Here is a 25,397-nt window from a genome sequence, read left to right as displayed (position 1 = left end):
GCCAAGTACACTGTATTTTATACCTGGTGTTTTTTGGCCATGTTGGCAGTCACTCAATTCATACCGTACCCACCTCTGAAGTCAAAGTCCTGTATTACATCATACAGTGGAGATATCACCACAAGCATTTAAGCTGACACTCCTGCAAACAAGCAATCAGGTGTGCTACAAAATATCTTCTAAAAGGACACCCCTTTTATCCAAGGGCACAGCCTCAGAATAAAGGAATGTCCCTTTAAAACTGAGAAGAGAAGGAATTTCAGCCAGAAGGTGATGAATCTGTGGAAACTAAATTACTGGGTATATTTAAAGTGGTGATTGATAGATTCTTGAGGGGTAAGAGGGTTAAAGGTTGTGGAGAGAAGGCAGGAAAATAACGGTGAGGGAAAAAAAAATCAGCCATGACTGAATGGTGAAGCAGACACAATGGACTGAATGGCCTAATTCTGCTTTTGTACCTTATGGTCTGTTGTCTGCCCTGAGACTCCTTATGCCTATAATAGACATCCTGATGCATGAGAGAGGCCTTTATTTAGAGATACAGCACAGTAGCAGGCAGTTATGGCATTAAAAAGCCCGTGTGACTGATTAACCACCCAACCTGTAGGTCTTTGGGATGTGGGAGGAAACTGGAGCACCCGGAGGAAATCTGTGAGGCCATGGGGAGAACGTACAAACTCCTTATAGACAGTGGTGAAATGGAACTTGGTTCGCTGGTGCTGTGATTCAGATATGTTTATCACATGTACGTTGAACCACACAATGAAATGAATGATTTTCATTAATAACCAACATACCCAAGGATGCACCGAGGTCAGCCTGCAAGTGTCACCATATTCCGGCGCCATGTCCACATGCTCAAAACAACAAAACCGAAGACTACAAACAACAGGACAACTACAGCAAAACAAGTCCCTCCCTCCCTCCCTCTCCTCTCTCCCTCCCACCTTGCATCTGATCATTGTAGTGGTAGTTAATAGTGTTATTCCTTTGTCACTCTGTTAGCCACTCTCAAACAGGAGGAGTTCACATACTGTACAATAGTGTTCAGCTGAATATCCTGCATGCTGGTGGCCTGGTGTGCTCGCACTATCCCTCAATAACAAAGTGGTTGATCATTGATGAATTGGTGCTACAGACCAAGTGAGATCCCCAACAAGGAAGAACTTACAGTATGACTTTATTCAAAAAATATTCAGAGATTTACCAACCTAAACTGCCTATGCTAGCTTGCTAAATTGTATACACCATGAGGCTAAGCTGAGAAAGGAACAGGGTTGTTAGGCAAAGCCTTCAAAGTACAGCCAAAAGTGGATACATTGTAATAATCTGTGGGCTACTAGCCTGGGGAAGTCAGAGGTGCAGAGGAACATAGGAGTCCTCGTGCAAGACTCCCCAGAAGGTTAATTCACAGATTGCATCTGTGGTAAAGAAGGCAAATGCAATGTTGGCATTTACTTCAAAGGGAATAAAATATAAAAGCAAGGGGATAGTGCTGAAGCTTTATAAGACACTAGTTAGGCCACACTTGGAATATTGTCAACAGTTTTGGGCCCTTTATCTCAGAAAGGATGTGTTCTCATTGGGGAGAGTCTAGAGAAAGTTCATGTGCATGATTTCAGTTGAGCTCAGCTCAAACAAAACAGACATGCAAAACAAATTAGGTAACGTGTCCAACTGCAATAGATGTAGCAAGTCTCCATTCCACTTCAATGTGCTCTGTCCAGTAAAAGAAGTGAAATACTATCAATGCAATAGAGATGGCAATTATAAAAGCCAGTGTCAGTCGAAAACAGTTCATCAAGAGGTCGAAGAACCTATATCCAGATGGAGAGAGAGCTTTCCTTGGGGCTCTAGATTCAAATAGACAAGGCTGGTGTACTACAAAATGAGGCAGTGACATTCAAAATGGAAAGTGGGGCAGATGTCACAGCCATCTCCATATGCCTGTTCACAAAACTAATGAAGAAAACAGGCATTATGCTAAACCCAGCGAAGAAAATGCTCATGATGCCAGAACAATGCAAGTTCAATGTGAAAGGAATGTTTACTACTTCCATCTGTAAAAATGAGAAACAGTTAAAAGAGGATGTCTACATGTTCAGAATCTCTTCTCACCACTACTGTGACAACATGCCATTGAGAAGCTGAACCTCATTGCAAGGTTCAGTGGTTGGAGAAGTACCCGAAGCTGTTCACAGGCCTGGGGGTACTGCTAAGGCACCCTTCTATTGAGCAAACATTTGGTATACTTTTGGAGTGGAGGAAAGTTTGTCACTGATCTTGATGCAAACTTAAGGTTCTGGCAGATCCATTTAGCTCCTGAGTCACAGAAGTTCACAACTTTTATCACACCATATAGATGCCAAGTCTTCAAGAACCTCCCTTTTGGTATCTCATCAACCCCTGAGCTCCTTCAGATGAGGATGAACCAAATTTTGGAGGGACTGGAAGGAGTAGTCTGCTACATGGACGATATACTCATCTTTGGAGTCTCAAGATGCAAGTCAAAAGAGTAGAAGCTATCTTGGAGAAACTGAAGTGAGCTGGATTCACCCTGAACAAAAAGAAATGTGAATTTGCAAAGTTGGAGGTGAAGTTCTTAGGCCACCAACTGTCCTCAGAGGGAGTGCAACCAGAGTCAGACAAACTGGCAGGAGTTTGGAACATGGAACAAGCTACAAATGAATCAGAGATTCACAGTTTCCTTGGTATGGTAAGCCAGCTGGGTAACTTATTTCCTGATTTGGCAGAGAAAACAAAGCCACTATGTGATCTCCTCTCTCAGAGAAATGTTTGGACTTGGGATACACCGCAGGAGAAGACACTCTCATCATTTAAAACAGAGCTTATCTCTCTGCCACCATCGGCATTCTTTGATCCGAACAAAGCAACCAAGTTCTCAGCAGACACCTCTTTCTTTGGCCTAAGGGGAGTGCTCACACAGTACTGCAGTGGTGTATGGAAACCGGTGGCATATGCATCAAGAACACCAAATACCTACTTGAAACACACCAGAGACCACTTGTCAGCCTCCTCAGCTCAAAAAGCTTGTTTGATTTAACCCCCACATCTGAAAAGATTCAGAATGAGGTATATGTGATACTGTTATGACATTGAACGTATCCCTGGCAAATCTTCCACAACACTGGACACTGTCGAGGATGCCTTGCAAAGGTGAGTGGACGGAAACTGACTCTGACCTCATGGAAAATACAAATACTTTATTGTCACCAAAACAATTGATACTAGAGCATACAATCATCACAGTGATAATTGTTTTTTTTAAATTTTTTTAAATATAATTATTATATATTATTAAATATTCAAATATTTATTTGATATTATTTCTCCCTGAAGTACAAATCAAAGTAAGTATAATAAAAATTTAAATTATAGATCATAATTAGAAAAGAGAAAAGGGAAAGTATGGTAGTGCAAGTCAGGTCCAGATATTTGGAAGGTACACCCCAGATCTGGATCAGGATCTGTTCAGCAGTCTTATCACAGTTGGAAAGAAGCTGTTCCCAAATCTGGCCGTACATATCTTCATGCTCCTGAACCTTCTCCCGGAGGGAAGCGGGACAAAAAATGTGTTGGCTGGGTGGGACTTATCCTTGATTATCCTGGCAGTATTGCTCCGACAGCGTGTGGTATAAAGTGAGTTCAAGGATGGAAGATTGGTTTGTGTGATGTGCTGGGCTATGTTCACGATCTTCTGCAGCTTCTTCCGGTCTTGGACAGGACTACTTCCGTACCAGGTTGTGATGCACCCTAGAAGAATGCTTTCTACGGTGCACCTATACAAGTTAGTGAGGGTTTTAGGGGACAGGCCAAATTTCTTCAGCTTTCTGAGGAAGTAAAGGCCCTGGTGGGCCTTCTTGGCAGTGGACTGTGCTTGGTTAGACCAAGTCAGGTCATTTGTAATATTCACCAATAAATACCAACATCTGCTTAGCTCAGGGATGTGAAAGTTTTCCTGCATCATGGAGTAAATGGGACAAAAATCTCACTGAGTTGAAAAAGGACCAAATGGGCAGCTAAGTCATGCAATACTGTGAGACATGGATGGCTAGCTGTTCTGGAACGAGCTCACAAACTCAGACCTTGCTGGCTTGAAAGAGACACACTCACCATTCTTGATGGTTTGCTGCTAAAGGGCTCCAGACTCTCCATTCCAGCTTCTGTGCATGTCAAAATCATCAGTCAAATCCACCATGGACATCAAGGCATTGAAAAATGCCACCTGAGAGCAAGGCAATCGGTGTGGTGGCCTGGTCTGAGCACACAGCTGTGAGATTATGTGAAGCATGCAGAAAACTGCACAAAAATTATTGTAGCTCTCAGTCCCATAGAATTCCTAGACTCCCTATGGCAAATTGCAGGGACAGACATTTTCAAGCTGAAAAGAGGCAAATATAGTGCCTATAAAAAAAGTATTCTTCCCCCCCCCCTTCAGAAGTTTTCAGTTTTATTGTTTTACAACATTTAATCACAGTGGGTTTAATCTGATTTTTTTGACACTGATCAATAGAAAAAGACTCTTTCTTGTCAATGTGAAAACAAATCTCTACAAAGTGATCTAAATTAATTACAAATATGAAACAAAATAATTGATTGCACAAGTATTCACCCCCTTCAAGTCAGTATGCACCTTTGGCATCAAATGCAGCCTTGAGTCTGTGTGGGGAGCTGTCTGTCAGCTTTGCACATCTGGACACTGCAATTTTTCCGCGTTTTCTTTACAAAACTGCTCAAGCTCTGTCAGATTGCATGAGGATCACGAGTGAACAGCTTTTTCATTTCCAGCCAAAAATTCTCAATTGGATTGAGGTCTGGAGTCTGACTTGGCCACTCCAGGAATTAGGCCATTCAGCCTATCAAGTCCACGCAGCCATTTCATCATGTCTGATCCCAGATCCCATTCAACCCCATACACCTGCCCTCTTACCATATCCCTTGATAACCCCGACCAGTCAGGAGTCTAACAACTTCCACTTTAAATATACCCATGGAGTTGGCCTCCACCACAGTCTGTGGCAGAGCATTCTACAGATTCATCACCCTCTGGCTAAAAAAAAAATTCCTTATTACTTATGTTCTAAAAGGTCGTCCCTCAATTTTGAGGCTGTGCCTTCTAGTTCTGGATACTCGCACCAAAGGAAACATCCTCTCCACATCCACCTTATCTAGTTCTTTCAACATTCAATAGATTTCGATGAGATCCCCAAGCATTCTTCTAAATTCCAGTGAGTACAAGCCCAAAGTTGCCAGATGCTCCTCACGAGTTAACCCCTTCTTTCTCGGAATCATCCTTGTGAACCTCCTCTGGACTCTTTCCAATAAGACAACATCCTTTCTAAGATAAGGGGCCTTATCTGTTGACAATAGTACTGTTGACAATACTCTTAAATGCAGCCTGACTAGTGTCTTATAAAGCTTCAGCATTATCTTCTTGTTTTTATATTCTATTTCCCTTGAAATAAATGCCAACATTGCATTTGCTTTCTTTACCACAGACTCAGCCTGTAAATTCTGGGAGCCTTGTACAAGGACTCCCAAATCCCTTTGCACCTCTGATGTTTGAACCTTCTCCCCATTTAGATAATAGTCTTCCTTTTGCCAACATGCACCATCATACATTTCTTAACATTGTATTCCATCTGCACTTTTCCCCCCCATTCTTCCAATTCACTTAGGTCCTCTTGCAATCGTATTGCTTCCTCAGCTCTATCTACCTCTCCACCTATCTTCGTATCATCTGCAAACTTTGCCACAAGCTATTTATTCCACTATCTAAATCATTGACAAGCAATGTGAAAAGTAGTGGTCTCAATACTGACCCCTGAAGAACACCACGTCACTGGCAGCCAACCAGAAAAGGCCTCCTTTATCCCCACACACTGCCTTCTGCCTATCAGCCATTCCTCTATCCATGCCAGTAACTTTTCTGTAACACCATAAGATTTTATATTTTTAAACAGCCTCATGTGAGACACCTCATCAAATGCCTTCTGAAAATCTAAGTAAGTGACATCCATTGCCTCGGCTTTGTCCACTCTGCTTGTTATTTCCCCGAAGAACTCTACAGATTTGTCAGGCAAGATTTTATTGCCTTGCATATCTTCTCCCAAGTCACAGTTCTCTTGCAGACTGCATCAAGTTTTCCTCTAGGATTTCCCTGTATTTTGCTTCATTCATTTTACTCTCTACCTTCAGAGGCCTTCCAGGGCCTGCTGCAGTGAACATCCCCACATCATGATGCAACCACCACCATTCTTCACGGTAGGGATGGTGTGTTTTTGATTATGTGTGGTGTTTGGCTTATGCCAAACGTATCGTTTAGCCTAATGGCCAAAAAGCCCAATTTTAGTTTCATCAGACCATAGAACCTTCTTCCAGCTGACTTCAGTGTCGCATATGCCTTCTGGCAAACACAAGCCAAGATTTCATGAGTTTTTTTTCAACAGAGGCTTTCTCTTTGCCACTCTTCCATAAAGCTGTGACTGGTGAGGTACCCGGGCAACAGTTGTTGTATGCACAGTTTCTCCCATCTCAGCGACTGAAGCTTGCAACTCCTCCAGAGTGGCCTCCCTCACTAGTCCCCTTCTTACACTGTCACTCAGTTTTTGAGGACAGCCTGCTCTAGGCAGATTTACAGCTATACCATATTCTTTCCATTTCTTGATGATTGACTTAACTGAACTCCAAGCGATATTCAGTGACTTAGAAATTTCTTGTATCCAACTTCTGACTTGTGCTTTTCAATAACCTTTACACAGAGTTGCTTAGAGCATTCTTTTGTCTTCATGGTGTAGTTTTTGCCAGGATACTGACTCACCAGCAGCTGGACCTTCCATATACAGGTGTATTTTTACTACAATGAACTGAAACATCTTGACTACACACAGGTGATTTCCATTTAACTAATTATATGACTTCATATAACCATTGATTGCACCAGTAATTTGGTGTGTCATTTTAAAGGGAGGGTGAATATTTATGCAATCAATTATTTTGTGTTTTATGTTTGTTATTCATTTTGATTACTTTGTAGAGATCTGTTTTCACTTTGACATGGATGTGTCTTTTTTGGTTGATCAGTGTCAAAAAAGCCAAATTAAATCCTCTGTAATTCAACATTGTAAAACGGTAAACTATGAAAACTTTCCGGGGGGGGGGGGGGGGGGTGAATATTTTTTGTAGGCACTGTATTTTCTCACTGTGGATTACTACTCAAGGAATTTTCAGGTGTCCAAACTGTCCTTTACATCTTCAGCAGCAGTTATACAGCACCTGAAAGCTGTATTTGCTCACCATGGAATTCCAGAGACACTTGTGTCAAACAATGCAATGGTCCACAGTTCTCCTGCTCAGAATTCAAAACCTTTGCTATGAGTTCAAACACCTGACAAGCAGTGCACAATACCCAAGGCAATGGGGAAGCGGAAAGGGCTGAAGGCAAAAGGCATAAGCACTGCTAGCTTATCACCCTACACCTCTTGTGAATGGCTATAGTTCATCAAAGTTGTCAATGGGCCAGAGACTGAGAGCATGCCTACCCGTTCTTCCTTCCAACCCACACAAAATGCTGGAAGAACTCAGCAGGCTAGGCAGCATCTGTGGAAAAAAGCACAGTTGATGTTTTGGGTCGAGACCGTTCGGCAGGACTGGAGAAAAATGCTGAGTAGATTTAAACGGTGGGGTGAGAGAAGAGAGAAACACCAGGTGATAGGTAAAACCTGAAGAGGGAGGGGATGAAACAAAGAGCTGGGAAAGAGACAGAAGGCCATGGAAGAGAGAAAAAAGGGGGGAGGGCACCAGAGGGAGGCAATGGGTGGGCAAGGAGATAAGGTGAGGGAGGGATAAGGAAATGGTAAAGGGGGTGTAGTGGGGGGCATTACCAGAAGTTTGAGAAATCGATGTTCATCCCATCAAGTTGGAGGCTACCCAAACAGAATATTAGATATTGTTTTCCAACCTAAGTGTGGCCTCATCATGACAGTGGAGGAGGCCATGGATGGACATATTAGGATGGGAATGGGAAGTGGAATTAAAATGGGTGGCCACTGGGAGATCCTGCCAGAACCTCCATTAAGTTTTGTGCTTTTTTGAAAAGAGTTCTAATCTTGAAAATATTTCACAAAATAGAGACTGTTCTTTTTAAAAAAAGGAATTGGTGAAAAAAGGAGGAAACAGAGAGTGAGACAGAGAGAGTTAAAACAAAGAAAAAGACAGTTAAGTTGGCAATTTTTATGTTTATGTAAGGAGCATAAGTCATGTGCAATGGGTAAACTGAATTGCTTTATTTCAGACAAGAAGTACATGTGTGGATTTTCTTTTTTTCAAGAAGATGAGATGTCATAGTTAATAGTGTTATTTCTGTGTCACAGTTAACCACTCCCACATGGGAGGAGTTTACATACTATACAAGCAGGGTTCTCAATAAAGTTCAGTTAACTACCCTGCACGGTAGCATCTTAGTGTGCTCAATAATGAACACAACAACCCTGGGACGCACCATGACCACATTGTTGGCATTTGATTATGCTGCTGAGGCCTGGACTTTGGATGTCATTTATTGCATGTCTAGAGCATGGAGTGGAGGCCTCAACCCTGGATGTCACCCATTCACACTGCTGTCTTTCAAACATGGAGCGCAGAGCCAAGTCCTGACCTCTGACTCTTCTACATCCTGTCCTCAAACCATGATCAGACCCCTAATTGCCACACATCACTGCCCCAAATGCTATCCTGACTCCTGACCCTTAACTCCCCTTTCTGTCCTAAAAACCATCCCAATAAGAAAAAACGAAGTCTGAGCCATGGTTGTTTGAGTAATAGTGCTACACTAACTGCTACATCACCACATCACAGAGATGTTGTTGGCCCACTAACCCTAACTGTATGACTTTGGAATGTGAAAGGAAACCAGAGCACCCAGAGGAAACCCACATGGTCATGGGGAGAGCGTACAAACTCCTTACAGATAGCGACAGGAATCGAACCCCGATCTAACAGCTGGTGCTGTAAAGTGTTACGCTAACTGCTATGATACCATGGCATGTCCTAAACAAAGAATGACAAACAATCAGAATTAGATTTGTTATCAACGATGTATGTTGTGAAATTTGTTGTTTTATGGCAGCAGTTCAGTGCAATACATAAAGCATAGTACAAATTACAGTAAGAAATATATATTAGAAATATATAGTGCAAAAGAGAGCAAAATTAGTGAGGCAGTGTTGTGGGTTCTTAAATGATTCAGAAATCTGATGGTGGAGGGGTCGGAGCTGTTCCTAATATGTGTGTCTTCAGGCTGCTGTACCTCCTTCTTGATGGTGCTAATGAGAAGAGGGTGTCTTTAAAGATGGATTCCAGCTTTTGGAGACATTGTCTTTGAAGGTGTGCTTGATGCTGGGGAGGCTAGAGGTATGATGGTGCTGCCATCAATGTTCAATAAAGACAAATTGTGCAAAAAAATACTGATAAAATAAGTTGTAAAGAGTCATTAGCCATATGTCTGTAGTTGTAGAGTAAATTTATATCTCCTGAGCTAATTGCTTGTCACCCAATAACCAACCCTTGTCCCAATAGAGGCAGAGCTTGCAGTTTCATTAACCTTTTGAGGCACCTCAGAGCCCCTAGACATTGTGAGGAGCAGGTCAGCCTCACTCCCGAGACACTGCCTAAGCGGGAAGGGAATCCCTCGGTGATGTACCCCCTTTTCCACAACTACTAACTTATTATTGTAATCCTCTTGCAGCATTGACTGGGGCAGCAAATGCATACTTTGCTGCGGTTGCGAAATTTGGTGAGCAGGCCTTGAAGACATCGACATCGCAGACACTGGGTAAGAGAGCATTACCCTGAGGGTCAGGGCTTTTCCCACGGTTGGTCTCCCCAAGGATCACCTTAGTCCATAAAACCAGAAGACATTAGGCCATTCCACCCATTGAGTCTACTCCATCATTCCATCATGGCTAATTTATTATCCCCCTCAACCCCATTCTCCTGCCTTCTTCCCACAACCTTGATGCCCTGACTAATCAAGAATCTATCAACTTCCACCTTAAAATACCGAATAACTTTGTCTCCACAGTTGTCTGTGGCAATGAATTCCACAGATTTACCATCCTGTGGCAAAAGGATTTTCTTTTCATCTCTGTTCTAAAAGGATGTCCTTCTATGCCCTGTGACTTTACACTCCTCTTCTATAGTAAACATCCTCTCCATGTCCACTCTATCTAGTCCTTTCAATATTTGATTGGTTTCAATGAGATCCCTTCTCATTCTTCTGAACTCCAGTGAGTCATGTTGGTGAACCTTCTTACAGTATGAACAAGTTACGGCTTTTCTGTCCAGTGTGAGGGAGGCTGATAGGCAGCTTGATAGAGTTGTATAAGGTGATAAGAGGCATAGATAGCAACAGACACAAAATGCTGGAGGAACTCTGTGAGTTAGGCAGCATCTATGGAGGGGAATAAACAATCAATGTTGCTGAGTTCCTCCAGCATTTTTTCAGTTACTTAAGATTATCTGCATCTCAAAGAGTTAGGTTCTAAATGGCAATTAAGAATATGGGATAAAGTTAAAAAAACATCTCTCCAAAATTTGTCCAAACTAGGACAGGCCCAATACATATGAATAAGAGAAGCCTCGCCCCCTTTACACTTATCACAAAAGGGACTAATATCAGGATAGAACCATGATAATTTAGTTTTAGACATATGAGCCCTATGTACAACCTTGAACTGTAAAAGGCAGTGGCGAGTACATAAAGAGATTGAATTAACTGATTTAAGAATTGAATCCCCAACCTCATCAGACAGAGAAATATTTAAATTATGCTCCCAGGCAGTTCTGATTTTATCAAAGGGGGCACATCTCAAAGTCGTTAACTTATTGTGAATAGTAGATATCAAACCTTTGCCCAATGAGTTTATACAAAGAAACAGGTCCACAACGTTTTTCTCGGGCATCTCTGGAAAGTCTGATATTAAAGGGTTAATAAAATGTCTAATTTGAAGATATCTAAAGAAACCCTTTGATTGTTCTTTTTTGGCACCTTGGGTGAAGTTGACATGCATCTGAGTCCGACTAAACGCCGAACTTTTGCATCTCTTTTGGTTGGACGGTTAGTTCTTTTTAGGTGGAGAGATGTTGCCCCACCCACTCATGCTCAATGGCTTAAAGATATCATGTCTTGTTTAGACCTTGAAAAGATTCATTATTCACTTCTTAATTTGGACATGAAGTTTCATATGGTGTGGGTACCTTTTCTTGAATATTTTCGTAATTCCTGTTTAACGGTTTATCCACTTTTTTTGTACTACAATCCCTTACTTACAGCTTTTTTTTCAGGTTAAGTTTTACGTTTTTTTTGTTGTGAAATACATTATAGTTTAGGCAGTAGGCATTATGCTTTTTTATATTTATAGCTCTGTGGTGAGGAAACCTCTGATTAACTTTGCATTGTAATGGTTGGCTTGGAGTTTTGTAGTGGGAGGGTTGTAGTGATTTCATTTTGGGTACTTTTTCTGTATTGTTATGAATTGTATATTAGACACATTTGTTTAGCACTGTATAATTCTCCATTTTGCTGGTGTTTTTTTTCTGTTGGGTAGATATAGTGTAGAAACGTATAAAAAATAATTAAAAAAAAGATTATCTGCATCTGCAGAAGCTGTTGTGTCCATGAGAGGCATAGTTGGAGTGGATAGCCAGTGCCTTTTTTTCCAAGGTAACAATGGTTAGTTCAAGCAGACATACTTTTATGGTGATTGGAGGAAAGCATAGAGGGAATATGAGGAAATTTTTCATGCAGAGAGTGATAAATGCATGAAACATGGTGGTATGAGGGGTGGCGGTAGAGGTAGATATAGTACAGTGTCTATAAAAAGTATGCGCCCCCCCTTGGAAGTTTTCATGTTTCATTGTTTTACAACACTGAATCACAGTGGATTTAATTTTGCTTTTTGGACTCTGATCAACAGAAAAAGACTCTTTCGTGTCAAAGTGGAAACTGATCTCTATAAAGTGATTTAAATTAATTACAAATATAAAACACAAAAAAATTGATTGCATAAGTATTTGCCCCCTTTAATATGACACACCAAATCATCACTGGTGCAGCCAATTGGTTTTGGGAATCACATAATTGGTTAAATGGAGATCTGTTTTTGGAGACCTCTGTGCAGTCAAGGAGTTTCAATTTATTGTAGTCAAAATACACCTTGAAATGTATCTTGAAAGTCCAACTGCTGGTGAGTTAGTATCCTGGCAAAATCAACACCGTGAAGATAAAAGAACACACCAAGCAACTCCGCAAAAAGGTTATTGAAAAGCACGCATCAGGAGATGGATACAAGAAAGTTTTCATCACTGAATATCCCTTGGAGTACAATTAAGTCAATCATCAAGGAATGGAAAGAAAATGGCACAGCTGTAAATCTGCCTGGAGCAGGTTGTCATCAAATAGTGAGTGACCATGAAAGAAGGGGACTAGTGTGGGAGACCACCAAGAGACCTATGACAGCTCTGGAGGAGTTACAAGCTTCAGTGGCTGAGATGGGAGAGACTGCACATACAACTGTTGCTGGGGTGTGCTTCACCAGTCACAGCTTTATGGGAGAGTGGAAAAGAGAAAGCCTCTGTTGAAAAAAATTCACATGAAATCTCGGCTCGAGTTTACCAGAAGACATGTGAGAGACTCTGAAGTTAGCTGGAAGATGGTTCTATAGTCTGATGAAACTAAAATTGAGCTTTTTGGCCATCAGAAAAAATGATAGGTTTGACATAAGCCAAATACTGCACATTATCAAAAACACACCTCCCCTGCTTGAGCAGTTTTGTAAAGAAGAATAGGGAAAAATTGCCATGTCCAGATGTGCAAAGCCGATAGAGACATATCCACACAGAGCTGAAGGGGGCGAATACTTATGCAATCAATTTTTTTTTGTGTTTTATATTTGTAATTATTTTAGATCACCTTGTAGGGATCTGTTTTCACTTTGACAGAAAGAGTCTTTTTCTGTGGTCAAAAAAAGCCAATTTAAATCCTCTGTGATTCAATGTTGTAAAACAATAAAATATGAAAACTTTCAAGGAGGTGAATACTTTTTAAAGGACCATTTAATTTCAAAGTTCAAAGTAAATTTATAATCAAAGTGTGTATATGATTAATTTTTTTGTAGACGTTCACAGTGGAAGAAAGACACACAATAGAATCAGTGAAAAACTACATAAAACTACATACCATGGTGCAAAGGATGATAATCCTTGCAAATATAAACTTAATAAATAAATAATACTGTGAACATGAGTTGTAGAGTTATTGAAAGTGAGTCCATAGGTTGTGGAGTCGACCTCTTAGATAAGATATAGGCACCTGAATGATAGAAAAATGGAGGGCTATGTGGGAGGGAAGTTTAAATGTTGGGCAGTATGTTAAATGGTCGGCACAACATTGTGGGTTGAAGGGTCTGTTCTGTGCTGTACTGTTCAATGTTTTATGTTTAACACTAGTACCCTTCCATAATGAAATATGTAGCAGTTCCTTTTTCCAGCTACTTGTTGAGGTACAAGGACAACCAGAATCCTTTCCCTCTTCTTTTCCATTTGAACCTTTCCACTATTAATTCTTCCATGAGATTCATCTGGAGCTTTTTCAGATTCAATCGTGACATCACCCAGGTCTCTGCTACCCATTCACCATCCATTTCAGATCTCACCCAATTGCTCACTGACCAGCGCTGAGCCCCAGTTAAGAAACAAGATCTCTCCTTTAGCCCCTCTCACCTTCTCCAGACTCAAGGGGTAGCCATGGGTTCCAGCTATGTCTCCCTTTTTGTTTGCTACAAAGAGCAGTCCATGTTCAAATCCTTCCCTGATAATACTTTCCAACTGTTCCTTCGCTACATTGATGACTGCATTGGTGCTGCTTCATACACCCATGTTGAGCACATCAATTTCATCAACTTTGCCTTCTACCTCCTCTCTGTCCTTAAATTCAATTGGTTCATACCTGACACCTCCCTCCGCTCTATTGATCTCTCTGTCTCCATCTGTGGAGACAGACTGTTTACTGCCAGCTTTTATCAAACTACCAATTCCCACAGCTATTTTGACGATATCTCTTCCCACCCTGTCTCCTGTAAAAATGCTGTTCCCTTTTCCCAGTTCCTTCATCCCTGTCATATCTGTTGTCAGGATCTGGCTTTCCTTTTCCGGAGAGTTGTGGGGGTCTGGAATGCACTGCCTCGGAAGGTAGTGGAGGCCAATTCTCTGGATGCTTTCAAGAAGGAGCTAGATAGGTATCTTATGGATAGGGGAATCAAGGGATATGGGGACAAGGCAGGAACCAGGTATTGATAGGAATTGATCAGCCATGATCTCAAAATGGCGTTGCAGGCTCGAAGGGCCGAATGGTCTACTTCTGCACCTATTGTCTATTGACATCCAACACATCATTCAACACAGCTTCAGCCATCTCAAAAAGCCACCAAGCTCATCTTTACCTCCTCTGGCCACTTCTCAATTTCTGCAGGGGTCACTCCCTTTGTGATTTCCTTGTCCTTTAATCCCTCCTTACTAAGGTTCCTCCTGGCACTTATCCCTGCAGGTGGCCGAAGTGCTATACTTGGCCATTCACCAACTCCCTCACCTCCATTCAGGGCCCCAAACAGTCCTTCCAGGAAAGGCAACGCTTCACGTATGAATCTGTTGGGTTGTGTATTGTGTCTGATGCTCCTGATACAGCTTTCTCCACATTGGTGAGACTCATCATAAATTGGGGGACCACTTTGTTGAGTATCTCTGCTCCATCCTCCAATAGCAGAATTTCCCGGTGTGCAGCTATTTTAATTCCTAATCTCATTCCCATTCCAACATGTGCCATGATGAGGCCATTCTCAGAGTGGAGGAGCAACACCTCATATTCAGTTTGGGTAGCCTCCAATCAGAAAAGGCTTCCTTTATTCTCATTCTTTGCCTCCTGCCAATTAGCCACTGCTTTATCCATGCTAGAATCTTTACTATAATACAGCCTCATTTACTATTAAACAGCTTCATGTGTGGCACCTTGTCAAAGGCCTTCTGAAAATCTAGTACACAACACCAACCGAATCTCCTTTGTCTATCCTGCTTGTTATTTCTTCGAAGAATTCCAACTGATGTGTCAGGCAAGATTTTCCCTTGAGGAAACCATGCTGACTATGGCCTATTTTATCATGTGCCTCCAAGTACCCTGAGGCTCATTCTTAATCATCAACTCCAACATCTCAACCACTGAGGTCAGACTAACTGGCCTATAGTTTCCTTTCTTCTGCCTCTCTCCCTTGTTGATGAGTGGAATAAAATTTGCAATTTTCAGTCTTCCAAAACCATTACAGAATCTAATGATTCTTAAAAGAGCATTACTAATGGCTCCAGCATCTCCTCAGCCATCTCTTTCAGAACTCTGGGGTGTACACCATCTGGTCCAGGTGACTTATCTACCTTCAGACCTTTCAGTTTCCCAAGAACCTTCTCTCTAGTAATGGTAACTTTACACACTTCATGAGCCCGGACACTTTCGAACTCCCACCATAATGCTAGTGTCTTCTGCAGTGAAGACTGTTGCAAAATACTTGGTCAATTCATCCACCATTTCCATGTTCCCCCTTTACTACCTCTCCAGCATAATTTTTCAGCAGTCCAATATCCACTCTCTCCTCTTTTACACATTATGTACCTGAAGAAACTTTTGGTATCCTCTTTAATATTACTGGCTAGCTTACTATTGTATTCCATCTGTACCTTCTTAATGACGTTTTAATGAACATAAGAACATAAGAGATAGGAGCAGGAGTAGGCCAATCGGCCCCTCAAGCCTGCTCCGCCATTCAACAAGATCATGGCTGATCCAATCTTAACTCTAGTTTTCACCGAATCCCACAAGGCAACAGTGCCAACCAACAGGGCACCATGCCGACCATTCTATTTTATTATTCATCCCGCCCAAACCCATGTGATCACCCGGGGAAAAAAAACCGAGTTGCCAATTGAGGAGAAAAAATCTGGAAAATTCCTCTCTGACCCATCCAGGCTATCGAAAACTGGTCCAGGAGATCACATGGCTGATCTAAACCTAGCCTCATGTCCACTTACCTGCTCGCTCACCGTATCCCCAAATGCCATTTTTATCCAGGAAAATGTCTATCTCCGTTTTGAATTTATTGAGTGTAGTAGCTTCCACAGCTCTCTGGGGCAGTAAATTCCACAGCCCCACTACCCTCTGAGTGAAGAAATTTCTCCGTATCTCAGTCCTGGAACGGCATCCCCTTATTTTAAGATTATGCCCCCTAGTCCTAGTTTCACCCATCATTGGGAACATTCTCCCCGCATCCACCCGATCAAGCCCCTTCACAATCTTATATGTTTCAATAAGATCGCCTTATGATCTTTCAATTATTATCTTTCAATAATGATTCTATGTTGATTTTTAAAAGCTTCCCAATCTTCTAACTTCCCACTAATTTTTGCTCTATTATATGTCCTCCCTTTGGCTTTTATGTTGGCTTTGACTTCTCATGTTAGCCATAGTTGTGTCATCTTGCCTTTAGAATACTTCTTTGGGATGCATATATTATGTGCCTTTTGAATTGCTTACAGAAATTTCATCCATTGCTGCTCTGCCATCAACCCTGTCAGAGTTCTTTTCCAATCAGGCCAACTCCTCTCTAATGCCTTTGGAATTCCCTTTACTCCTCAGTAATAGTCATACATCAGACTTTAGCTTCTTCTTATCAAATTTCAGGATGAATTCAATCATATTATGATCACTTTCCCCTAAGGTTTCTTTAATATTAAGGTTTCTAAACAATTCTGGTTTGTTGCACAACACCCAATCCAGAATAGTTTATCCCTTAGTGGGCTCAACCACAAGCTGCTCTAAAAAGCCATCTCGTAGGCATGCTAGAAAGTCCCCCTCCTGGAATCCGGCACCAAATTGATTTTCCCCAATCTACCTGCATATTGGAATCCCCCTTGACTATTGTAACATTGCCCTTTTGGAATGCATTTTCTGTCTCCCATTGTAATTTGTAGACTGCATCCTTCCTATTGTTTGGGATTCTGTATACATCTCCCAACAGGGTCTTTTTACCCTTGGAGTTCCTTAGCTCTATCCACAATGACTCAACAGCTTCTGACCCCACAATACCTCTTTCTAATGATTTGATATAATTTTTTATCAAAGTACATTGTTGCCCCCTCTGCCTTCCTGCCTGTCCTTTGACAATAAGCTCCCAACTGTAATCTTCTTTCAGCCATGATTCAGTGATATCTACATCATACCTGCCAATCTGCAAATGTGCTACAAGTTCATCTACTTTATTCCATATACTTTGCATATTTAAGTCAAATCAAGTCAACTTTTATTGTCATTTCGACCATAACTGCTGGTACAGTGCATAGTGAAAATGAGACAACATTTTTCAGGACCATGGTTTACATGATACATTTCAAAAACTAGACTGAACTATGTAATTAAAAAAAAAACACAGAGAAAGCTATACTAGACTACAGACCTACACTGGACTGCATAAGGTGCACAAAAACAGTGCAGGCATTACAATAAATAATAAACAGGACAGTAGGGCAAGGTGTCAGTCCAGGCTTCGGGTATTGAGGAGTCTGATAGCTTGGGGGAAGTAACTGTTATATAGTCTGGTTGTGAGAGCCCGAATGCTTCGGAGCCTTTTCCCAGACGGCAGGAGGGAGAAGAGATTGTATGAGGGGTGCATGGGGTCCTTCATAATGCTATTTCCTTTGCGGATGTGGCGTGTAGTGTAAATGTCCATGATGGCGGGAAGAGAGACCCCGATGATCTTCTCAGCTGACTTCACTATCCGCTGCAGGGTCTTGCGATCTGAGATGGTGCAATTTCTGAACCAGGCAGTGATGCAGCTGCTCAGGATGCTCTCAATACAACCCCTGTAGAAAGTGATGAGGATGGGGGTTGGGAGATGGACTTTCCTCAGCTTTCACAAAAAGTAGAGACGCTGCTGGGCTTTCTTTGCTATGGAGCTGGTGTTGAGGGACCAGGTGAGATTCTTCATCAGGTGAACACCAAGAAATTTGGTGCTCTTTACGATCTCTACCGAGGAGCCATTGATGTTCAGCAGGGAGTGGTCGCTCTGTGCCCTCCTGAAGTCAACAACCATCTCTTTTGTTTTATTCACATTAAGAGACAGGTTGTTGGCTCTGCACCAGTCCATTAGCCGCTGCACCTCCTCTTTGCAAGCTGACTCGTCGTTCTTGTTGATGAGACCCACCACGGTTGTGTCATCGGCGAACTTGATGATATGATTTGAGCTGTGTGTTGCAGCACAGTCATGGGTCAGCAGAGTGAACAGCAGTGGACTGAGCATTCAACCCTGGGGAGCCCCCGTGCTCAGTGTGATGGTGTTGGAGATGCAGCTCCCGATCCGGACTGACTGAGGTCACCCAGTCAGGAAGTCTAGGATCCAGTTGCAGAGGGAGGTGTTCAGGCCCGGTAGGCTCAGCTTTCTAATCAGTTTCTGAGGGATGATTGTGTTGAATGCTGAACTGAAATCTATGAACAGCATCGTGTCTTATGGTGACAGTATGTGTCTTTTTTGTCCAGGTGGGTTAGGGCCAGGTAGAGGGTGGTGGCAATGGCGTTATCTGTTGAACGGTTGGGACAGTGCACAAACTGCAGGGGGTCCAGTGAGGGGGGCAGCAGGGTCTTGATATGCCTCATGACGAGCCTCTCGAAACACTTCATGATGATGGATGTAAGTGCAACGGGACGGTAGTCATTTAGGCAGGACACTGAAGACTTCTTCGGCACAGGGACGATGGTGGCGGCCTTGAAGCACGTTGAAATGGTGGCACTGCTCAGGGAGATGTTGAAGATGTCAGTGAGAACATCTGCCAGCTGGTCTGCACATCCTCTGAGCACTCTACCAGGGATGTTGTCTTGTCCAGCAGCCTTCCATGGGTTGACCCCGCACAGGGTTCTTCTCACATCAGCCACGGAGAGACATAGCACCTGGTCATTCGTAGGAGGGGTGGACTTCCTCGCCGCCACGTCATTTTCCGCCTCAAACCGGGCGTAGAAGTTATTCAGCGCATTTGTGAGGGAGGCATCACCTGCACAGTCAGGTGACGTTGTCTTTTAATTGGTGATGTCCTGGATGCCCTTCCACATGCACCGCGTGTCGCTGCTGTCCTGGAAGTGACTGTGGATTAGCTGGGCATGTGCACGCTTTGCCCCTTTGATGGCTCGGGACAGTTTGGCCCTTGCTGTTGTTAAATATAATATAATATTTAAATATAACACTTTAAGTCCTGTATTCACCCTTTTCGAATTTGTCTGCCTTTTACATTGCAACACATTCTGCTGATTGCAATTTTGCCCCATCAACAGCCTCTCCTCGCTGCACATTGCTTCTGTTTGTAAACCAGCTACCTTGTCCACCTTTCCTACAATACTTCTTGCATTGAAATATTGGTAGCTGAGAACACTAGTTGCACCATGCTTAACCGTTTCATTTTTAACTTTGTCTGAGGTCTCACCAACATCTGCCTCCACAACCTCTCCATGTTCTGGCACTCTAGTTCCCATCCCCCTGCAACTCTAGTTTAACCCCACCCTGCAGCATTAACAAACCTTACCACAGGATATTAGTCCCCCACCAGTTCAGGTGGAAACCGTATTGTCTGTACAGGTCCTACCTTCCGTGGAAGAGAGCCCAATGACCCAAAAAATCTTATGCCCTCCCTCCTACACCAACTCCTTAGCCACATATTAAACTGTATAATCTTCCTAGTTCTGGCCTCACTAGCACATGGCATGGGTAGCAATCCTGAGATCATAACCCTGGAGGTTCTGCCCTTAATTTAGCAACTAACTCCCTGAACTCCCTATGCAGAACCTCATCACACGTCCTTACTACCTCATTGGTACCTGCATAGACCTTGACTTCAGGCTGTTCACCATCCTACTTAAGAATGCTGAGGACTTGATCCAAGATATCCCAGACCCTAGCACCTGGGAGGTAACATATCATCCAGGAATCTTGTTCTTGTCCACAGAACCTTTTGTCTATTCCGCTAACTAATGAAACCCTTATCATCAGGTATCATCACAGCGTGCCTCTTTTCACCCCTTCCCTTCTGAGTCGCAGAGCCAGACTCAGTGCCAGAGGCCTGACCACTGTGACTTTCTTCTGTTAGGTCAATGCCTTTAATCACCTTGTAATTTTAAGATCTTATCATCTATCATCCTAAGCTCTGGAATTTCCTTCCTAAATCTCTCTGCATCTTCACCCCTCCTTAAAATCTACCTTTCTGGTCAAGTTTTTGATTGAAGATTGCTGGTGTAGTGGTTAAATTCAGGTAACATAGAGGCCAGAACCAACAACTTTGAGATGAGTGTTCAAGTACCACCAGAGCTCCCTGGGAAATTAAAATGTTAATTAGATATTAGTTAGAATCTAAATTAGCCTCACTAATTGTCTTAAAACTCATTTGGCTCTTTAATATCTGTCAGGAAATTTACTCAGGTAACTCCAGACCCAAGGTACTTTGACTCCAAAATGGCTCCATAACAAGCACAATATCATTGCAGGAGTCCGGGAAGACAGCTCAACCCCAGATTCTCAAGGACAAGAAATATAGGCTTTTAGAAATATAGGTACAATTCTTGCACTGGGCAAGAAATATAGGCTTTGTCACTGATAATCACATCTCAACGTATGAAAACACTCTGCTAATCTCCACCATACCTATAGGGCTTCTCAGTTTCATTCAAGAGACTTGTTCACGTTGGCAACAACCACTGCTGATTCAGATAGATATGGAAGTTGTAAACACTACAGGTTTATGAACTAATGAACATTCTGTACGATAAAACAACACTTAGTTCTGTTACTCGGAAACCTGACCACCAACCAACCGATATGTATGTACCCCACTCCCTCTCTCCCACTCTACCTCTCCCACTCTCTTCCTCTTCCTATCTGCCATGCTGTTTTCCCTCTCTGATCTTATCTGTTAGTTTCAAAATCCAGGAAACACCTAGCTTCATTCGTAGTTCCTGTAGAAGTAGTAGAGGCCAGTTCAGTTGTGTCATTTAAGGTAAAATTGGATAGGTATATGGACAGGAAAGGAGTGGAGGGTTATGGGCTGAGTGCGGGTAGGTGGGACTAGGTGAGATTAAGAGTTCGGCACGGACTAGGAGGGCCGGAATGGCCTGTTTCCGTGCTGTGATTGTTATATGGTTATATGGTTTCAAAAGTACATTTTATAGTTCACTAATTACTTGCTTTGGCTCCTCTTTATTTATTTATTGAGACTTTAGTTATTTATTGACTTTCTTGCAGGCTGGTTTTGAATGGGACTCTGGTACTAATTGTCTAGAACTGCGACAAATATTGCTTGCATAAGCAATATGGCTTTATATTTCAAGCTCTCCTTTGTCATCTGGATACCTTTATCAATAGTATGTCCTGACTTGTTCCAAAGGTCAGTGCTTTGTTTGCATGGCTCGTGGATTTCTTGTCTAATTCTTTCCTAGACAATCCTTTTGTTGCCAAACAACACCACGGCCTATATTAGTGTCTGTCTTTCAAATCCTTCACCTTTCACTTAAAATAGTGATTAGCATAAAGTTAATACAGTGCCAGCAATCTCCATTCAGGGTTCATTCTTGTCGCTGCCTGTAAGGAGTTCGTCTGTGGCCATATGAGTTTCCTGTTTCCTCCCACATTCCAAAGACTTATGTTTCAGGTTAGTAACTAGTGGGCATATTATATTGCTGTTGCAAATGTGGTGACACTTGCAGGCTGTTCAGCACAATCTTCACTGAGATGATATGACACAAACAACACATTTCTTTGTATGTGTCGATGTTTTGATTAATAGAGGAATGAACAGGTAAGAGGACATGCTGGAGCTTTTGGAAAGCATCAAATTGGATAAGTCACCGGGACTGGATGAGATATATCCTAGGCTACTGTGGGAGGTGAGGGAGAAGATTGCTGATCCTCTGGCAATGATCTTTGCATCATCAGTGGGGATGGGAGAGGTTCCAGAGGACTGGAGGGTTGCAGATATTGTTCCTTTATTCAAGAAAGGGAGTAGAGATAGTCCAGGAAATTATAGACCAGGTAGTCTTCAACTACAACACAGAGTCTTGCCATCTTCAGAAGTTTTCTGATGACTCTGCCATAGTTGGATGCATCAGCAAGGGAGATGAGGCTGAGTACAGGGCTACGGTGGGAAACTTTGTCACATGGTGCAAGCAGAATCATCTGCAACTTAATGTGAAAAAGACTAGGGAGCTGATGGTGGACCTGAGGAGGGCTAAGGCACCGGTGACCCCTGTTTCCATCCAAGGGGTCAGTGTGGACATAGTGGAGGATTACAAATACCTGGGGATACGAATGGACAATAAACTGGACTGGTCAAAGAACACTGAGGCTGTCTACAAGAAGGGTCAGAGCCGTCTCTATTTCCTGAGGAGACTGAGGTCCTTTAAAAGGCCTGTTCCACACTGTATCTCTAAATAAATAAATACTATCTGCCGGACGATGCTGAGGATGTTCTACGAGGCTGTGGTGGCCAGTGCTATCATGTTTGCTGTTGTGTGCTGGGGCAGCAGGCTGAGGGTAGCAGACACCAACAGAATCAACAAACTCATTCATAAGGCCAGTGATGTTGTGGGGGTGGAACTGGACTCACTGATGGTGGTGTCTGAAAAGAGGATGCTGTCCAAGTTGCATGCCATCTTGGACAATGACTCCCATCCACTCCATAATGTACTGGTTAGGCACAGGAGTACATTCAGCCAGAGACTCATTCCACCGAGATGTAACACTGAGCGTCATAGGAAGTCATTCCTACCTGTGGCCATCAAACTTTACAACTCCTCCCTCAGAGTGTCAGACACCCTGAGCCAACAGGCTGGTCCTGGACTTATTTCCAGTTGGCATGATTAAGTTATTATTATTTAATTATTTATGGTTTTTATATTGCTATATTTCTTCACTTTTCTTGGTTGGTGCGGCTGTAAATAAACCCAATTTCCCTCGGGATCAATAAAGTATGTTTGTCTGTCTGTCGTACTTCAGTGGTTGGTAAGTTGATGGGGAAGATTCTGAGGGGCGGGATTTATGAATATTTGGAGAAGCATAATATGATTTGGAATAGTCAGCATGTCTTTGTGAAAGGCAGATCGTACCTTACAAGCCTAATTGAATTTTTTGAAGATGTGACGAAACACATTGATGAAGGTAGAGCCATAGATGTAGTATATGTGGATTTCAGCAAGGCACCCATGCAAGGTTGGGGAGCATGCCTTATGAGAATATGCTGTGTGTGAACTCGGTCTTTTTTCCTTGGAGCGATGGAGGATGAGAGGTGTCCTGATAGAGGTCTATAAGATGATGAAAGGCATTGATCGTGTGGATAGTTAGAGGCTTTTTCCAGGGCTAAAATGGCTAGCACGAGAGGGCACAGGTGCTTGAAAGTAGGTACAGAGGAGATGTCAGGGGTAATTTTTTTACACAGAGTGGTTAGTGTGTGGAATGGGCTGCCGGCAACGGTGGTGGAGGTGGATATGATAGGGTCTTTTAAAAGACTCCTAGACAGGTACATGGAGCTCAGAAAAATAGAGGGCTATAGGTAAGCCTAGTAATTTCTAAGGTAGGGACATGTTTGGCATAACTTTGTGGGCTGAAGGGCCTGTCTTGTTCTGTAGGTTTTCTATGTTTCTATTCTCATAGGACATGCTCCCCAATCCAGGCAACATCCCTGTAAATCTCCTCTGCACCCTTTCTATAGTTTCCACCTCCTTCCTGTAGTGAGGTGACCAAATCTGAGCACAGTACTCCAAGTGGGGTCTGACCAGAGTCCTATATAGCTGCAACATTACCTCTTGGCTCCTAAATTCAATTCCACGATTGATGAATGGGATTAGTGTTTGAAAGTGTCTGGACCTGCTTGTGGGTGATTGGGATTAGTGTTTATAAATGTATGGACCTGCTTGCGGGTGAATGGGATTAGTGTTTGGAAGTGTCTGGACCTGCTTGTGGGTGATTGGGGTTAATGTTTGGAAGTGTCTGGACCTGCTGTGGGTGAATGAGATTAGTGTGGAGCAGTGTCTGGATCTGCCTGTGGGTGATTGGGATTAGTGTTTGGAGGTGTCTAGACCTGTTTGTGGGTGAATGGGTTAGTGTAACAAAACACGCGAACATGGAGTGATGAAGGTCCTGTTTCTGTGCTGTACAACTCAATAACTCTCAATGCAATTCACTTATATAGATCAAAGTGTGACAAAGAACATCATGAAGAAATATTCTGACCAAAAGCATGTGTTTCATAAATTGATGTGATGTGTTACCAACATTTTAAAATTATTTTCCTGGTGGGGAAATGGAGGTGACTTCTCATTGATTGAAGGGCAGCAACATTTAATTTTTCTTTGTTCGGGGCACAGATGGGCTGAAAGTTTTGCGTTATTTGTTTCTCCTCTAACCTTCCAATACACTAGATACTCAGTGGCCTTTCTTTTAGGTACACCTGTAAACCTGCATGTTAATGCAAATATGTATTCATCATAATGCAAATATGTTAATGCAAATATGTATTCATCTCAATGCATAAGAGCATGCAGGCAAGGCCAAGAGGTTCAGATGTTGTTTAGACCAAACATCAGAATTGGGATAAAATGTGATGTAAGTGGCTTTGACCGTGGAATGATTTTTGGTGCCAGATGATTTGGTTTGAACAGATTTTTGGTTTGAGTATCGCAGAATCTGCTGATCCTGGAATTTTCACACACAACAGTCTCTAATGTTTACAGAGAATGGTGTGAAATACAAAAAAAAATCTAGTGAGTGGCAGTTCTGTGGGTGAAAATGCTTTTTAATGAGAGAGGTCAGAGGAGAATAGCCAGGTTGGTTCAAGCTGACAGGAAGGTGAAAGTAACTGAAATAACCGCACGTTACAACAGTGATATGCAGAAGAGCATCTCTGAATGCACAACACGTTGAACCTTGAAGTGAATGGGCTACAGCAGAGGAAGACTGCACCAAATTCCATTCCAGTAACTGCTCTATTAGGTACTCTCCTTGCCTAATAAAGTAGCCACTGAGTGTATCTCAGAAGATGTGACAATAATAATTGACTTCCAATTCCAAAGCAGCTTTCTCAAAGGAAAGAGTAGGTCCTTTGAACCTTTGAATACTTGTCCTTGGAAGTGATTTTCTCACCTCTTTTCCTGTCGCCCAGGTCAGGTACTGTTGCAGATGGCGGACACCCAGAGGGAGCTAAGCAATGACTTGGAAATCATTGTAAGTACTTCTTTCCTGAGATAGTTAACCTAA

The 25,397-nt window shown here is 42.4% G+C and overlaps 1 protein-coding gene across 7 annotated transcripts in view; it reads left to right on the top strand.

Moving 5' to 3' along the window:
* The window catches only part of LOC140719268 (BAR/IMD domain-containing adapter protein 2-like 2), a 161,062-nt gene that overhangs the window by 37,285 nt on the left and 98,380 nt on the right, over window positions 1-25,397 (top strand). For 6 of the 7 annotated variants that reach the window (XR_012096878.1, XR_012096879.1, XM_073033773.1 and 3 more), the window contains exons 3-4: window positions 9,767-9,853; window positions 25,303-25,364. Coding sequence is in view for 5 of the 7 variants with exons in the window: in XM_073033773.1 (XP_072889874.1) it covers window positions 9,767-9,853; window positions 25,303-25,364 (149 nt within the window). In the remaining 2 variants the exon portion in view is untranslated. The remainder of the gene's footprint in view (window positions 1-9,766; window positions 9,854-25,302; window positions 25,365-25,397) is intronic. The other variant, XM_073033776.1, reaches the window with a different exon arrangement.

This window comes from Hemitrygon akajei, chromosome 31 (genome assembly GCF_048418815.1).
Source record: "Hemitrygon akajei chromosome 31, sHemAka1.3, whole genome shotgun sequence".
NCBI lineage: Eukaryota > Metazoa > Chordata > Chondrichthyes > Myliobatiformes > Dasyatidae > Hemitrygon > Hemitrygon akajei.
Note: the sequence above shows the minus strand (reverse complement) of the source record. Positions and strands in the feature narration are given on the sequence as shown.